Raw genomic sequence first — 14,798 nt, 5'->3', positions numbered from 1 at the left:
CTCCTAAATTAATCCTGAAATATTTGCAGGTATACCATGTGTTCACCCACGGGTAATTGAAGGTACTCAGGAGCATTTTCGGGTCCTGAGGAATAGGTATGAGTATTTGTGGTTATTTACGAGTATTCTTGTACAATCTCAAGTTCTTGCAAGAAATCCAGAGTACTCATGCCATTTTATAGGGTATATACGGGTACTCATAAGTAGTAATGAGTATTCATGAATACTCACGAGTTTTCAAGCGTATTCACGGGTATTAGGGGTACACATGGAAAGTCATGAGTATAAAGGGATATTCGCCGTTAGCTATGGGTTATCAACAAAATTGTCAAAGGTATTCATTGCATAGTGCAACCTGGAGTTGGCTGTAATAGTTTCCACCAGTAGAGCAAACAAATTCCCCACAACTTAGTTCATTACACTTTTTTCCCGCACGCCAACTATCCACCGAAAAAAAACTCGCAACCGACTTCGCCAGAATTTGTCGCCGGATATTGTTTAGTGTTTCGAAACTATTCGCCACACTCGGTAGCGCGAGTTTCCCGTCCGTAGATTTTCCCCGCGCCGGATTGGTTCCCGAAAATCAAATCCAATATGCTCGGACTATTGTAACCAATTCCGTTGAACAGGGAAAATTTGCATTTCAAATCCACATCATGGGTAGCGGCGAAAGAAAACCGAGCCAAGAAACCAGCCATGTCCTGGCTGAAGAGCCGCGATTGGAAATTCAGAAACATAACAGGAACAATAGTTCCAACCATCCACAAGTTCCCGCCGCCGAACCACTTAATCTCCGTTCCCGCCATTCGGAAATGGGAGCCCACTTAGGGTTACCATATTTGACCGGAATGAGTATATATTTGTAAGTTTGTAAATGGTTAGTTAGTTGTCTTTATTTAAGATGCTTTAAATAATTAGGTCGTTCGCGTATTACTTCGTTAATTAGTACAAAAGAGTACACTAAGCAAATTGTCATAAATAAAAAAAAATCTGCGTTTTTAGGTGTTTTTATTTTTGATCGCTTGTTTTGGACATTTTCGATCTATGAATGTTGAAATCTTCGTTTGCGTTAACCATGTCTCCTGTCAGATTGCAATAACTTTTGGAATTGGTAAAAATCATGCCTTCTCTATTTGACATTGACTCCAAACGAATAGATTTCCCAAGCAATTTAATAATACTTTAATTCGCTTACATAGTGGTGTTTTAAAGCAGACATGCCCTATATTAGTCGTTTTATACTCCTTCAAATCAAAAAAGTCAAATTAGCGAGCTAACAGATACTGGTTTGTTCAATTAATTTTCTTTTTCGTAATTTGCTCAAGTTAAGCACGAGAAATTCGTTCAATTTTCCGAACTGAAAAGAAGGAAACACGGAATCTGAAAAGGCATTACAGAAGCCGTTCTCATTTTGAAGCAAGATCAGAGCAAGCGATGGAAAATATTACATCTTTATCAGTCCGTTATCTCCCCGAACTGATCAGAGCAAAAGATGATAAACAGACTTTCATGATCTGCTGCGGATCATAATTGTTACAGAGAGCGATACTCTCAATTTCCTTAAAGTTTAATCCCTGGGAAAGAGTTATAACCATTCCTTGCCATTGACTGAAGGCTTGTTCCCAAATATATAGAAGTTTTAAGCTAATTTTGTATTCTCGATATCATATTTATATATAATCATAAACAAATTCATAATAAAATAGTTTGGGTTTGCAATTCTGAGTGAAACTAGGGAAGAGAACACCTTATACCATTTAGCTCGAGAGTTCGTATGGTAACCCTAGGAGCACTTCGGCTCGGTAGAAGACCCGTCTTGTTGTATCAACAACGCGACGACAAAGACGCGAGACGGGAAAGTTCAAATTTGCAATCTCAATCGATTTTGGTGTTTCTCGTTTGTCCAATCTGAATGCCTGAAAGTTTTTCTCCGTTTTTTTTTTGTTTTGGTCGTGTGTAGAAGTTGTCCAGGTGAAACGGGGAATCACACAATAAAATCATAAACTATTGCATGATTCTTGTTTTATTATTCCTGATGCTCCCCGTCCCTTATGCTAACCGCATTTCACGACTGCCGAACGCGAAACTTGGAATCCCATCGGAATCGTTATTTCCCCCGCAAGGAGGGAAAACAATAAAGTAGTAAATTATCTTTTGCCGGTGTCCCCACCTTCGGCGCAAGATCCTCACAGGGAAAATCTTGGTTGGCTCAGCCGGTTGACTCCTTCCTTACCGGGAAGGAAACGAGCCTAATGAAATTGTTAAATTATATATCCATGCATAAATTTTCGCTCCCCTTCCCTTTCTCAACCAACAACAAGACTGAATCGATTTGTCCGGAGAAATTCCAGTTGACACGTGATGCTGAGGGACTTGTGTGCACGATAAGTTTCGATTAGCCTTGTTTGGAGGGGTTCGGTCGTGTGAGCCCCCAACCATAACAGCAATCTTCCGCTACTTGAGCTCCGAAACACGATAAAGCACTCAAAAACTCAAAGCTTCTACCGATATGGTACCTTCACACACAAAAGTTCAAACTTCATATAGTGATGAAAGTAAGTTAATCGAAAATAATCAATTAATATGCGACCGTAAACTGAATCGTAGAACCGTTAAGTTATAGCAAATTTCATGAGCGTAGCAAGAGGAAAGGAGAGGGATCTGCACTGATGAAATCCAAAAATCTCACGATTTATTTCTGTGACGAATATATTTCAATATCTTAAGGTGCCAATGCCAATTTCATAAAGTACATTCATGCGGCTTCCAGATATCCGAAATGGTAAACACACAGCTATTTAGCAAGACCACTCTTAGGGTCATGGGATTGGTCGAGGATCAATTCGGATTGGAAATTTTCTCCACTTCCCAGGGCATAAAGTATCTTCGTATCTCGTATCTGTCTCAGTTGGGACGTAACGCCAAAGAGAAGAAGAAGTAGAAGATATTTATGTAAGGAGCAAAAAGATTGCAAAACTATATAGGTTAGAATCGATTTTAATACTTTGAGAGCACTGATCACGTGACTGACTTACACACACGACTTCCATTGCTTGGGAAATTCAAACAGTTGAATTTTCATCGTGAAAAAAGCTCAATTCTACTATTTGGTACAGCGAGTAGTCGCAGGTTGCAACTAGACTGCTTTCCAACTAGCGAACCCGACCCTTTAGTTGGGACGACTGACAGCTGTTGAAAATGCTCCAGACTCACGCATATGGAGAGCAAATTGTCATTAAATGCACATATACAAGCACATTTGTTCTATATATGGAGACTTCAATGCGACAGTGTTGAGACGTCAAAGTCAGTTTGACTTTCAAGTGCTTTTTAATGAAGTTTTTTTTCCAACCAGCGAACATCCAACCATCGAATCATTCCATGTAGTGGAGCTCCAACGACCGAATCGTCACTGTAGCTGCCCATGGCGCTCGTATCGCTTTTGTTCAAGTTTGACGTTTGCGCACTACCACCACCTAGCTTGCTGTTAGCCAAACACAATATTTTGGCATTGTGGTCATTAATAATCACGGGACTTTGTTTTAGATTGATAATTGTTCTAGTTGTTACATCTGTTTGTCCTTTAGCCGCAGTCAATATTTTGCCATAGATTAATCACAGACAAACAGACGTAAAATTCTCGATTACTTTTTCAAATCGACGTAAGTAACTTCCATGCAGTTTTGAGAAAATTAATTCGGAAGTATCACAACCTGTCTTCTAAAACTGTTTTAAAATGAATCACCTTTTTTACATTTTTTCGCCGTGTACATTGCTTAAATTTTGCATACAATAAGCTCGCATTCAAAAACTAGGGAGTTCCTGTTATTTCCCACAAAAAAATTATTACAAAATGATAAGCCGATTTATTCAGTTACTTTCGACGTTTTTGTACCAGTGTAAAATCAGCTCAAGTAGTGTTTTGTTTTGATTCGTGGTTAAGTCACTTTGTCTCTCCATACAGCGGAGCGGCGAAAGTAGTGGTTAGGTAGCGAAAGTTGAAAATCTTACTTTCGTCGTTTTGTAATTCCGGAAAATAAACGTTCTAAAAGTGAAAAATCGAGTTGGTTTAGAGCAAAATGTGTAGAATTTCGTCTGCGAAACACGTAGAATCGATAAAGTAAGTTTATATACTTTTTTGACTTGAGTCTGTTTAAATAAGTTTTCGAGCATTGAAGAAATTTCGATCGATCACTTCAAGCATAATTTTTCAAAAAGCCGTATCTCACTAAGGAAGGATTCGAGCAAAATGTAAATCATGTTTAAAATATTTTGCTTTTTTTTCTATTGCTGTGTCTACTATAAGTTAAAAAATTTCTAATCACTATTAAACAATTCTGATTTGTTTTGAATAAGATTGAAAAACTGCTAAAATTATTAAAACCCTTTTCCTTTGTGCTGCTCACAAACACCATGATGGTTCGTCGAAACCATACCTTGATTTAAACATACACCTTGCTTGATACGTCGGTTGACTGTTCGCTTTGCATATGCGTTGCATCATATACCGTTTTGTCTCAAATTCTGAACAGACTCATATTCTGAACACTCGGTTTTTAAATGGCGATTTGGTTGAAATGTTTCGCTGAAATAAATCATCGAATCATAAGGAAATGGCAGTCAATTGCAATTAAATTGCATCGTCTTCAAATATTTTTTTACCTCGGAAGTAGTTATGATTCTCTAGTTCAAGACCAGTAAAACCAGCTCAGATAAATTTGTTTGCGAAATTATTCATTAGGACCCGATTTATTCGTGCTGTTCGGAATTTGAATCAAAGTGTTCGGAATATGAGACAGACTTAACGATCAACGCTCCATCATCGTAATCATCGTCATCATAGAAACTTCAAAAGCAGTTTTTCTGTTCAAAACTAAAAATTATTTGATGAATATGTGTTCACTTTGTTTGGAGAATAGAGTACAGTGAACACATTTCCCTGTAAATTTTCTTGATTTTGAACGAAAAACCTCCTCTTAAAATTCCGAAATCAATGACGGATCCAGCCCTCTTAATACAGTGTTCGGCATTTGAATCAAAATGTTGTTTCATACTTTTACGTTCAAACATTACTAAACAAATTAAAATAAACATTTTTATCGGCACACCCAACAGTCAACAGTTAGACTTTACGGATAAATTAAAAATTTTACAAATGTCAGCTTATTTATGCCTATTAGATGCATTTGAAATCACTGTCGGCCTTAAGTGTTCGAAATATGAGTCAAAACGGTACACGCTCGTTCAGATCTACTCAAAAAAGAATGAATTTGACTCAATTTTGAACTTTCATGCCAATGGGTTACATGCATGCCCTGATTCGCTACTCGCCACATAGTAACGCACTTGCGCTAGTGTCTATGCACGAAAAATCGCTAACAGGTAACGCGAAAAATATTTGTATGGCGAAATGTATCTAACGAGTTATGTCTCAAATTTGGGAATTATTTTCGAAAAAAAAAATTGGTACCGGTTGTGCGCAATGATTATGGCTTTCACGCCTACCAAATATTTTTTCGATTAATGCTTTCATTTATGAGGTATTTGCAGTTAGATGCCTTTCCCCATACAAAATGAAATGAGAAAACTTCTGCTGATCAACTGTGGACATGAGCAAAGCAGGTAATCCATTGTCAAAAGTGAGTAGATACATTTTATCAAAGTGAGTAACATCTCACTCAATCACGGTAGACAATCGCTTTACTCTCTTTTGAGTAACTGCAAACATATTCGACTAACTCAACCGTCAAAATTTTGTGAAACTTCGGCTTATGCTTATCCGCAAAAAGTGTTTGTAAGGTTCATTGCCGTTACTATTTTGTTTTAAACTAATTGTCTAATGTCTTTGTTGTTGCGTGTTGGGTGACAATGGGTTAGATCTGGGAGGGAGGCACCGATACTACACACGAAATATAGAACAACGTTTGTTTGAACTGCAAGATAACTCCAGCTTGCCAACAACAATCAAGGCTGGCTAGGGGAAAACCGCTAGTTTTCTTTTATTGTGTACTTTCGATCTTTCCTGACAAACAAGGAAAAAGGGCCTCAGTTTTCTATGCACTAAACATTAATTTTCATTGGAAAAAGTAAAACGATGCGTTTTCAATACTTTATATTCAATCAGTTGAAAGGTGCTCACGTGACATTACTTGCATTATGTGCATGAATTGATTTTCATTCAATTTTTGTCACTTTTGATGAAATGCGAAAATGTGTTTTAATCAGTTACGCGCTTTTTCCATGTTAGTCCAATGTTTGAGATCTGGGCTCACAGTAACAGTTTGTGACAGCGGAATCTCGGCTCACTATGACGTACAGAAATTTTGTATTAGTTTCTCCCTCCCAGGGTTAGATGCATGCCCTGATTCACTACTCGCCACAGAGTAACGCACGCTAGTGTCTAGGCACGAAAAATTGCTAATAGGTAACGCGAAAAATATTTGTTTAATTATTTCGAAAAATTGTGAACTATTTTCGAAAAAAATATTTGGTATTGGTTGTACGTAATGAAAATGACTATCACGCCTATCAAATATTTTTTTCGATTAATGCTTCCATTTACGAGAAATCTAGAGTTAGATGCCTTTCCCCATACAAAATTAAACGAGAAAACTTTTGCTGATCAACTGTGGGCAAGAGCGAAGCAGATAATCCATTGATTCACTGACTACTACGAATATTGAAGAACAGTTTTTGTGAGAAATTTGGTGAGAAATATTGTCTAGAACCGAATACTGATGATGTTTGCCGACTTATCAGCTGCGGGAATCCGATTGTCTTGATTTCCAACATATTTAGTGATTCGGAAACAGTATACCGTATGACAAAATGCTAAATTAAAAATGATTTCGAAGTTGTGTTTTATGGTCAAATATTGTGTGGTTTACTTATTTCTTATGATGAAAATAAGTCGTCTAACCCAAACATATTCACCACTTTTCTGTCCAAACGTGGTGAAAAACATGAACATTGAAATAAATGTAGGAAAACTTTTGACTCATGAGATGGCAGAAGTGTTACATTAAAACCGTGTAGTCGACAAAATATATGGCAAAATAAAGAGTCGTTCATCCTTTTCCTTTCATCATCTTTGCTTAATGTTCTGTTCGTCACTGTATGAACAATTCAACCAACAATACAGCACCCTTAAGATCTTCATCATCATCATCATCATCATCATTTACTATTTTTTTGCGGTTTTTTCAGCGGTACAGCTAAGGTCTTCCGATAAATAGCGAAAAATTTCCCAAAATCTTCAGTATTGCCTTGTAAGATTCAAAACTGAGAGTGAGATATGGGAGAATCTCTCATTATTATATAGGCTGTTTACACGCTAAGCCTGCTCAACGCAGCGCATGTGTTAAAACTACACAGAATGAGGCAAACAATGCAGGACTCTGGCTGAGTGAAAATTCTGTGTAAGTCGCACTCGTGCTATGTGTAACCGATGAGTTGGCCATAAGCTGTGCGCGGATCGATGGAAATGGAACTGTCAGTCATCTCCCGCGCGGCAGCAAACAGTTGGCCGTTGGTAAGATGGGGAGTTTTTAGGGATTTTTTCCAGCGAAAAGCCGGAAGATGGTCGCAAATGAGAAAGTTTTTCCCCCACTTGCTTCCGTTTCGGCTATTTGAATGAAAACATCTCTGAAAAACTTTAAAATCGGAATGTTTTTTTAATGTTTTTAGAAGCAAAACAAACATGGATGCGAATTCCGCATTCTAAGCGTTCCTCCTCTGTGCGCATTTCACTCATTCGGTTTGTTTACCACCGTTTGCACACAACTGTGTACAGCCCCCTTTGCACAGAATCTGTGCTGCATGAAGAGAGGCCGATTTAGTGTACTCGGCACTCATTTCTGAGCGGATGAAGTTTAGCGTGCACATGATCCGCTTGCATATCATGTGAGTCTGTTTATCTTCTTCTGCTACAGCTCTGATTAGATCGAGGGATAACAGTGCATGATAAATCCCATCTAAACAAGCTCTGAACCTGGAGGACACTATCGCTATCGTATGTTCGAAGATTATTTATCTTGTCAGTAAAATAAAACTCCAACGCCCAATGGCAAATAAGCGAGTGAAATGGGTTTCGTCATCGCTCTCTCTTTGGGGCTCTTCCGCCGCTACTGTTATTTACCAAGCTTGTTAAAACTTGCGAAACATTGTGGATCATGGACCCATACAAATGTGATGAGTTTCTTTGCTTGCTATGATCGTGCTTCATAATCAAATAAGAGCAAATTCGGCAATGCCTGCATGATGCACATGCAATTAGAAATAGCCCAAGGTTGATTCATGCAGGAATTATTGATCTGATGAAGCTCTAAGGATAGACAATTTTGACGAAAACCATATCTCATGAAAAAACATTTGATTGTTGTCCTATGAAGCTTTTTTTTGAAATTCAAATCGATATAAAACAGGCAAAAATTTGAAAAAAATGGCTTTCTTTGTGAAAAAATATTTTTTTTGCAGTTTTTGCTGAATAACTTGGTCAGGACATTTTTTTAGTGAAAGGTTTGAAAACAATTGAATTGGCTTCAAAAGCATATAAAAAGATTTGGAATCGGTTGAGTAATCATGAAGTTATGGTCAAACAAAGTTAATATTATTAGTAAAATAAGAAAAAAATTGGAATAAATTACTTTTAACTTCAACTTGTTTTGATTTTTGACAAATTTGGTGTTCTAAAAAGTTTTAATTTGGAGGTATTGATACTTGATTTCGAAGGTATTGATGCAAAAAAAGTTTTAAAATAATCAGTTGAAAAATAACAAAGTTATGTTTACTTCACTAGAGATCATTTTTTATAACCTGAAAATTCACCTTCAAGACGCTTGCGCCACCTCTAAATCTCAATATTTTTGGCTCAAACTTTGAGATTTCTCTTTTAATGTGAGTTGAATTCAGTAGAGCACACGAATATTTGGTATTGAGAACTTTTGAAAAATAAGCCGCATACTAATGGTAAGGTATTCATTTCAAGTTATATTTTTACCAAAACGATTCCCTTCCCATATCCAAACTCCCAGCGTTTTCTTGTGGAAGTGCAGAGGACTTCTCGGCTTCAATAAAGCAAGTAACACGTCAATATTTCCTGCATTGACCTGCATTCGGACGCAGCCGAAATCGTTATTGTTTGTTATCATAAAGAGAGCACCAGTACTTACACATTAGATGCTACTGATCCTGAGTAGTGTCTGTAGGTTCCCTGTGTAAGTACAGCTATTCTTGCAAAAATGGAGTAGCAACTGCGATCGGTCAATCATGCACTTACGTCAAATTACGTTCAAGATCGTCTACCCTCTAGCTACGCCCATGACAACATCACCGTGCTTTCCCAATGGCCCAACCTACTTCAAATTTAAAATATTGAGGTTTTAAATTTGAAATGTCAATGAGCTACCGTGCCTCGGATGCACCCGACGAACAATGGCCTTAAAATTTGTTACACCACCTAAGTCTGCGTTCCCTCCCCAAACCAACTCGTCGATTTCAGGTTGTGGGGAGACTTCCAAAACTACATCGCAGTAATTAGCGAAATTCGCTTGAAGGTTCAACGTGGACCTTTGAGCATTCATGTCGGAGGCGATCATCTCCACTTAAATACTTCTGCAGCCGAATTGGAAGCTTTTCGGCCCGCTACCAGTTGGTTCGTCAATTAATTATAGTTTTTACAATGTTCCTACCGAGCAGAGCACCATGTCTAAAAACCGATTCTGGTGGATGAAAATGTTCTCCCTTTTAGTTAGTATGGAGCACGGTTAGCGAACAAGAACAACAGAAGAAGATCTAAATTAATTAATCTCGCTGCCTTTTAACATTAATTAGCAACTGTAATTGATCGTGCAAAATCGTGTTCGGTGCGCCGCGGCGATGTGCTCATCGAGCGATGGATGGATGGATGGTCAGCTCGGTGGCGATGATGGGCCAATGGCGGCGGCGTCGCGTCGTCGTCATCATTGCTGGCAAAGAATGAGAGCCTGGGGGGAGTGAGAGTCGCTTGCTGACTGACGAAGTTGATTTTGATTAATTGATTTGATTTTTTTGTTCGTGGATTTGCTTGAAATTGAGCAGCCGGATCAATGCGAATAGTATGCTAATTAGGTGATTATCTGCAGATGGATCAAGGTTCTGAGGAGCAGAAACAAACTGCTGAGGACCTCCCTTAGCCGAGTAGTTAGAATCCTCGGCTACAAAGCAAAGCCATGATGAGGGTGTCTGGGTAAGATTCCTGGTCGGCCCAGGATCTTTTCATAATGAAAATTTTCTTGACTTCCCTGGGCATAGTATCATCGTACCTGCCACACGATATACGAATGCGAAAATGGCAAACTTTGGCAAAGAAAGCGCTCAGCTAATAACTGTTGAACACTAAGCTGTGAAGCAGGCTCTGTCCCAGTGGGGACGTAATGCCAAGAAAAAGAGCAAGTAGAACTTACTGCGCTCGATGACAAGTTTTGTGCTATGAGAAAGTGATAGTTAAAATAAGGCAGTCATTGTGGAGGTCTTCTTTGATTTCTACCAACCTTATCCTAAAATTTAAATCCAGATGGTAAATATATTCAAATAGAGTAGAATAATTTCCCATATAAACTCGAAGAATTGATCCACGACTATCAATAGCTCTACAAAACTCAAAACCAGCGTCAACCCAATTCAAAGAACAAAAATGTGTCATCCGCCTCAACAGACATCCCAACAGCTCCATCGTCAACTCATCCGTCAATTCAATCATTCTCTCCTCTAGAGTATCCATTTCACATTTGGTACTACTCCGATCCACACACGGTGGCAAACATTCGAAGAGACTTCCCAAGAATTTCGTCAAAGTCACACATGCGTACCGAGAGTCCCAAACTCTGAAATATCCCAACCATCGAAACAAAACATCTTGTCAGGAAGCATCCAATAAAAACCACTTTGACGGACTAATTGAAGCCAACGTGGCTTCTGGTCCCACCAGCAGCACTTTGAATCCTGCTGAAAATAATTACACGCTCCATAATCTCCGAGCTGTGTGTCACATGTGTTGTGCGCCCGCAACAGCATTGCTCAGAAATCTCAATTGTGATTGAAACGCTCACGGGCGCGTTGACTCGCCAATAAGGGGGCGCGTTGAGAAATTGGATGTCATTGAGAGAGAATCGCAATAATGGGCAAATCATAACCGAATAAATCTTGTTTTTTTTGCTGAGGAGAACGCACTTCGAGAGACCAAAACAACCGATGACAAATGTTTCAGATGTCTCATAATTTTTGAATGAAGCCTCGAAATAGCACACTCGATTATGTTGCAAGAGAATCCCCTTTTTGGTGGATCAAGTTTTTCTTACAATTTCATAGACTCTAGACTTAAATCTCCAACTGAGTCCTCAATCAACTGTTTTAAGGAGTTTTCAAACAGTAGCTTACACAACAGAATCACCAATTACCAAAGACTACAATACCCTTCTCGTCACCAAAAGGGGCAGTACAAAAAAAAAGAAGTCCAAAAATTGTTATAAATAACATTCAAATTAATTGCTGACGATGGGAGCGCATACAAAAAGACCGACGGCCTCCAACAAATGAAGACAAAGACCCGATGATACTAAGAACAAAAAAAAAACAATAACACGACAGAAAAAGGACAACTCCCGGGTTCCCGGAATCTCCGAATTTATATCGATCACACACCATAATTAATTGGTTCTGCGTCCAGAGGCCGGCCGGGTGCGCTCTCCTTCTATCTCTCCGTTGATGGGCTGCCTCTGTATACCTGCCTCTGGATGGGAAGCAGTGACAAGCAGTCGGTGCACGGCTCATCCGCGGAAGAATCGAGGGATAGGAATTCGAAAAATTGACATGTTTCGATTCTCTCATTCGTTAGTTTCGTATCTTTTTCGGCTGTGTCATTCGATTTGAAAAGCGATCTCGGAGGACAACCGATAAGAACGCTAATTAATAGATTTTGGATACACGAGTTTTATCTCGGCGATATTTTTCAACGGGTGAAGCGGAGAATGCAGGTAGCTGCTTCGAACCAGAAGTGTGGGAACCGCGCTCGCGAGGTGTCGATAAAGAAGAGCCACTCAGTTGGGTCCAGTCGGGCCACGTTGAGTTTTATGAATTTTCCAGTGGCTTAATTAACTTGTAGTTAGGCCCCCAAGCGAACGAACAAGTCTGCTGGTATTGGGTTTCAGTTCATTCATTCATGAATCCGACGTCCGGTGTTAGGTTAGAGAGAAGAGGAGCAGTCATAAAAGAAGCTGTGCACACAGTAGTAATCACTGCGACTACGAGGTCGATTGTTTTATGACAGCCGGGAGATGTGTAATTGGCTTTGTCGGAACTTGAACGACTTCCTGACGAAGACGGTCAGCCAAGCTTTGGAAACTAGCTCGATTTTTATTGGGTAGGAATTGGAATACGTTTCACTAACATTGTGGCTGTAAAGCTGCTCTACTTTACACAAAATGCTCCAATGGTTGAGAAAAATGTGAAACATTCATCGAAAAAGCTGTTGAACACTTTCAACTTCTGACTTGAGTCTTATTTCCTTAAAACCGAACGTTAGGCCAACAATCAAAAGCGATAAACTTCACAACTTCGGGCTCGCTCAACGCACGAAATAGAAACACTTCGATTTACATAATTCCCTAATCTAAATTCTCTAATTTAATTAGGCGTTTGGAAAGGCAAAAAACAAGCCCGGACCCCATTCGGTGTCGGTAATTAGTTACAGTTTGGAATGCCCTGTCATTAGCTGGTGTTGTGGACAACCGGGCACAGAAAGAAACGCGAGAAGTTCATCCCACCGAAATCAACGAACGCCATTTTACCGACGCTCTCTTGATTCACGCTCGATTAAGACATTAGCGTTCCAGCTAATTAAAAAACGCACCATCGTAGGGCGGTTTGCTTCCAGCTGTTGTGGACGCACAGCGACATTTGAACACTAATTAAATACACAAATTTGAGCGCCGCCGTGTTTCTAATCAAATCGTATTAGAATCTAATTGACTTAGTGGTCAAACAATGAAGTCAACAACCTACCGCGATCGGCATTCACATTTAACAAGTAAGAAAAACTAATGACACTCACCTCCACCTAATTGTCCCGATCCGAAGCCCTGTCCGGGAAACAGACCGGGTGGACCAAAAGGGGGCATCTGCCGAGCTGCGGCTGCAGGCCAAGGCATACCACCACTCATACCGCCCCAAGCTGCAGCTGCTGCCGCCAGGGCACTGAATGGTGTGGGTCGAATAGGAACATGTCCGGCGGCTGCCAGGGCTGCCGATTGCTGCAGGAGTGCTGGTGAACTATTATCCGGTAGACCCGGCTGTGAACTACTATTCTCGTTATTGATATCCTCAATGTCTACTATCGAGTCCTCCTGATTTGAATCGTAGTCGTCCGATTCCAGCAAACTATGCGGAGTGTCCGATCGATCCAGGTCATTCTTAATCGATCCACTGTCATGAGCTGATCGGGGTGAACTACTCGCGTGGGACAGATTAGCCGGTAATAGCACTTCCGTGACGGCCGATACACTGGATGGCGTCTTAGGCCGCGTATCGGCCAACAGTGACGCCACACTAAAGTTACTGATCCGCGAGGCACTCTTCTGTTGCGCGGGAACCGTCGGGCTGGTCATCGCCATACGTATCGGAGTTACAGTCATTCCTGATGATTTTAACATAAATCTTAGCTGTCCTTGTTCTAAATGTTTCCACACATCAGCCAGATCAATAATGTACAAGCACTTCAACACAGCTATCCAATTTTCTTCAACAACACCACTTTCACTCCCAGTTTCCAGCAATTCTACTGCACTTCTTCGTTTAAACTCTTAAAGTGTCACCTCTTGCGATATAATTTCACGCAACTTCCTTCTACTCCAAAACACACCCGAGCCAGAGAAAATCGATAATTCTTATCTCCCGGTGCACGTCACACGATCTCCACTCACTCGCTACGACGCAACGGACAACGACATCGGCATCAACGACTGCGACAACAATTGGGGCCACATCGAAATAAACGTCACCGCTATAGGCGCAAACAACACAAAACTCTAGGAAACGACGAGAGCAAGGGATCTTCGGTCAACTATGATTACGTGCGTGCGGTTCTACGACTGTCATACAACTGGCAATCAACCAGTTTGTCCACCACTAAGCCAACCCAAGCACCGAAAACGACTCGACTTACCAATACCAACGTTCCAATACACCGCAACCGAATGATGTTGCTTTGGAAACACGATCTTAAAAGGGGCGGAGCTTCGTTCGCTTACATGTTTCCGTCTTTGCTTCACACCGTTCCAACCAATCGTCGCTCAGTACATAAGGCATGCCGGCGGGGACGTTCTGTCTGCAACGCTTTGATCACACCTCGTTTCCCCACTCCCTCTCCATCCATTCAATCCGACTACAAGAAACGGCAAATGAAGTTGTTCATATTTTACGATTATGTCCCCGTACGTTCCCTCTCTTCCCATTCATACAAAACGAATCGCTGAAAAGAAGCCTGCTGCTGGTTTGCGCTGTCTGCTGCTTTGGCTGCCTTCGCTTTCGCTTGGTGCAGTTGTCGACTTCGGTGTTGGTGTTAAACTTGACGTCTATTCTGCTCTTCAGCACACTGTGCTCTTATTTTCTGCGCTATGCACACGGTCTCTGTGTTGGTGAAGAGCTGTCAGGTCGTCTCTTTAGGGAGCGCGAATTCAATTAGCTTCTCGTTTCTCGGGTCTATGGCAGGCCATGCAGACGTTGCACGTGAGCCAAACAGAGATAGCGGGCGTGCAGATGAGTGA

At 40.4% G+C, this 14,798-nt stretch overlaps 1 protein-coding gene across 2 annotated transcripts in view; it reads right to left on the bottom strand.

The window, feature by feature from the left end:
• The window catches only part of LOC5568153 (muscle segmentation homeobox), a 70,270-nt gene extending 56,122 nt beyond the window's left edge, over positions 1-14,148 (bottom strand). For both annotated transcript variants that reach the window (XM_021854436.1, XM_021854441.1), the window contains exon 1: positions 13,088-14,148. In XM_021854436.1, coding sequence (XP_021710128.1) covers positions 13,088-13,685 — 598 coding nt within the window. In that variant the 5' untranslated portion in view covers positions 13,686-14,148. The remainder of the gene's footprint in view (positions 1-13,087) is intronic.
• Positions 14,149-14,798: the final 650 nt, after the last annotated feature.

Source organism: Aedes aegypti, chromosome 1 (assembly GCF_002204515.2).
Source record: "Aedes aegypti strain LVP_AGWG chromosome 1, AaegL5.0 Primary Assembly, whole genome shotgun sequence".
NCBI classification, from domain to species: domain Eukaryota; kingdom Metazoa; phylum Arthropoda; class Insecta; order Diptera; family Culicidae; genus Aedes; species Aedes aegypti.
The sequence above is the reverse complement of the archived record's forward strand: the minus strand, read 5'-3'. Positions and strand labels throughout refer to the sequence as shown.